We start from the raw sequence: 2,633 nt of genomic DNA, 5'->3' as shown, positions 1-2,633 counted from the left end.
ACACACACACACACACACACACACACACACACACACACACACACACACACACACACACACAGAACTTTAACCGATTCTATTCATGCTATGACTACATATGAAGGTACAATATAAACTGTTCCCTTATCTGTGCAGTGTGTGTAAAGTGCGACATGCAGGAGCGTCTGATAAGCCCCGCCCTCATCCCCCTGACCCCCCGCCTGGGTGTGAAGACGGAGAACATTCGAGACTTCCTGCCAGTCGTTCAGGGCAATCAAAGTCCAACTCCACAGAAACTGAGAGCAATCAAGTAAGAGAGGAGGCGACAGAGACCTGTTCCTGTTCAGCTGCTTCTATTGACAGAAATACTAAAGCACACATGTAGTAATGTAGAGTAGTTACTATTATAATAACTGAAAGCACTTGTTCCCATTTTTCCATCCCGTCCTGTTTGTGTTCAGTTCAGTGAAACATGTACTGACGTTCCAGTCAAATCTTCGCTCTCCATGAATGGCCTCTTTCTGACTGCAGAGAGTAGTGGAGTCTGTCATGGATGAAACTCTTCATTCACGTCAGAGGACGCTTTGTTCCACTCTGATGTTCAGAAATATCTTCAAAACAGAGACAAAAAAATCCCCACGCCACAAAAAGAACTCTTCTTAACTTGATCACAGCTTTAATATGTAAATATGGTAAAAACAATAAAAGCAGCTGAGATGTTAGGAAAGTAGAAAAATGTTATTGTTAAACATTTGATTACTAGATTTCTACATTTTTATAGACACAAAATACAGTTTGAAGCAACACGTTATGGTTTTATCTCAAAGTCCTTTTTTCATTTGATTCAATTATATTCCCAGATTAGACGTTAGATGTCATTAACTAAAAATGATGAGGTTACGCAACACAACTCAGCTTTTCCAACACATCAGAAAGCTTAAAGTTACTCTTTGCAAAGTATGAAATTACGCATAAACAATAACTATCTAGTTCTATAGATATAATGATGTGTGATTCTGAAATGAGGGCACAAACTCCACCTGATTGGACCTACTTTGGTTAGTTTCGTTTTTGCATCTCACGTGTGAAACTTCTGCACTGAATATATTTGTTTATTACTTACAAATAATCAGCATTTCTTCCCTAAAAAACAAAGAAAACAACATCAACACGTCCAGAGCTGTTTATTCCCCGTGGTACAAAGCAGAAACTCATGACCTGAAAGCATTATTTGCATTTATTTACCTTTTTTGCATCAGTTTTGCATATTTCTGAAGTTACAGTTGGAATAAGTGTGTCAGTGTTACAGAAACTGTGTATGGAGTTATTGTGCTCCGTGTTTTACATAAATCTGACTCATGGTTCCCAGCGCTGACATTTTAAAAAAGCCCGGCAGGGATGATGTCACATCTGGACTCTTTTTACTCAAGTTTCAATGAGTAAACCCATGTTTTTGTTGCCTTTGTGTGTTGAAGGGTGCTGCACGCAGACGGAGTGTGTGAAAGTGTGTTGTACGGGCTGCCCCTGGTGGTCCGGCCCACCACCTGCTGGCAGCTGGACTGGGACGAGATGGAGACCAACAACAGCTTGTTTCAAGCTCTCTGCCACACGCTCAGGGTGCGGAAATGTGGAAGTTAGAAAAGATTTCCCCGGGTGTTTTTATATCCTTCACCCACTCTTACTTTCTATTATTGTGTTTGCAAATTAAATTTATTTAGAAATGTTAACCAAATTCAAGGTGTGTGTTATTTATTTAGCAATCCAGCCCTCATGAAAAAGGTCTAGGTTATTTTATGTACATAAATGTCATAAATTTATCCATAAGCTTTGTATGGGTGGATCATTATATTTAAAATGGTCCTGAAACAATATTACCATTTATCGTGATAATTTCTGAGGCAATTTATCGTGCAGCAATTTTTGTTATGGTGACAGGCCTAACAGCAGCAGAGACCTGTGAGATAGTCACTGATTAAAGTGGACAAACTTTTCTAATCTATTAGACAGCAAATGTATCTTGATCTGTATTCTTGATATCACAACACAATTTTTATTCAATTCAGCCTACAATTCTGCAATCAATATGAAGCGTTATCGTTTCTGATGTGGGCATATGATGATGATATGGATCAATGTTTTCATTTTGCCTTGATGTAATTGAATCATTAATCATTTAATCGATATATCGACATGGATCGATGTATTGTTACACACCAGATTATGGAGGAGCTCAAGTATCTGGGTGTAAAGTTCACGAGTGGCCGTAGGGTGGAGTGGGACATAGATTCGAACCAAGTAATGAGAATGTTGCTTCGGTCGGTTGAGGTGAAAAAAAAGTTGAGTCGAAAAGCAAAGCTGTCATTTTACTGGGCCGTTTCTACATTTCAACCCTCACCTCATCAAGTTTGGATACAAGCGACTGAAATGAAACTCCCTCATAGGGCGGCCGGGGTCAGCCTTAGAGATAGGGGGAGGAGCTTGAAGTAGAGCCGCTGCTCCTCTGCATCAAAAGGAGTCAGTTGAGGTGGTTCAGGTTTTGGATTCGGCTCTGCTGTAATATTCTGCATAAGATCTTGCATTATTGTGTGCAAATCTGTTTCACTTTTCTAAAAATTACTAATACTGCACAATTTTCATTATATATACTATATATA

The 2,633-nt window shown here is 39.2% G+C and overlaps 1 protein-coding gene across 1 annotated transcript in view; it reads left to right on the top strand.

The window, feature by feature from the left end:
• Positions 1 to 135: 135 nt before the first annotated feature.
• m1ap (meiosis 1 associated protein) overlaps positions 136 to 2,633 on the top strand; it is a gene marked incomplete at its 5' end in the record, with an annotated part of 12,283 nt that continues 9,785 nt past the window's right edge. The window contains 2 exon segments of the mRNA XM_014019064.1: positions 136 to 289; positions 1,455 to 1,596. Of these exon segments, the coding sequence (XP_013874518.1) occupies positions 136 to 289; positions 1,455 to 1,596 (296 nt within the window).

This window comes from Austrofundulus limnaeus, unplaced genomic scaffold, assembly GCF_001266775.1.
Source record: "Austrofundulus limnaeus strain Quisiro unplaced genomic scaffold, Austrofundulus_limnaeus-1.0 Scaffold208, whole genome shotgun sequence".
Classification (NCBI taxonomy): Eukaryota; Metazoa; Chordata; class Actinopteri; order Cyprinodontiformes; family Rivulidae; genus Austrofundulus; species Austrofundulus limnaeus.
The sequence above is the reverse complement of the archived record's forward strand: the minus strand, read 5'-3'. Positions and strand labels throughout refer to the sequence as shown.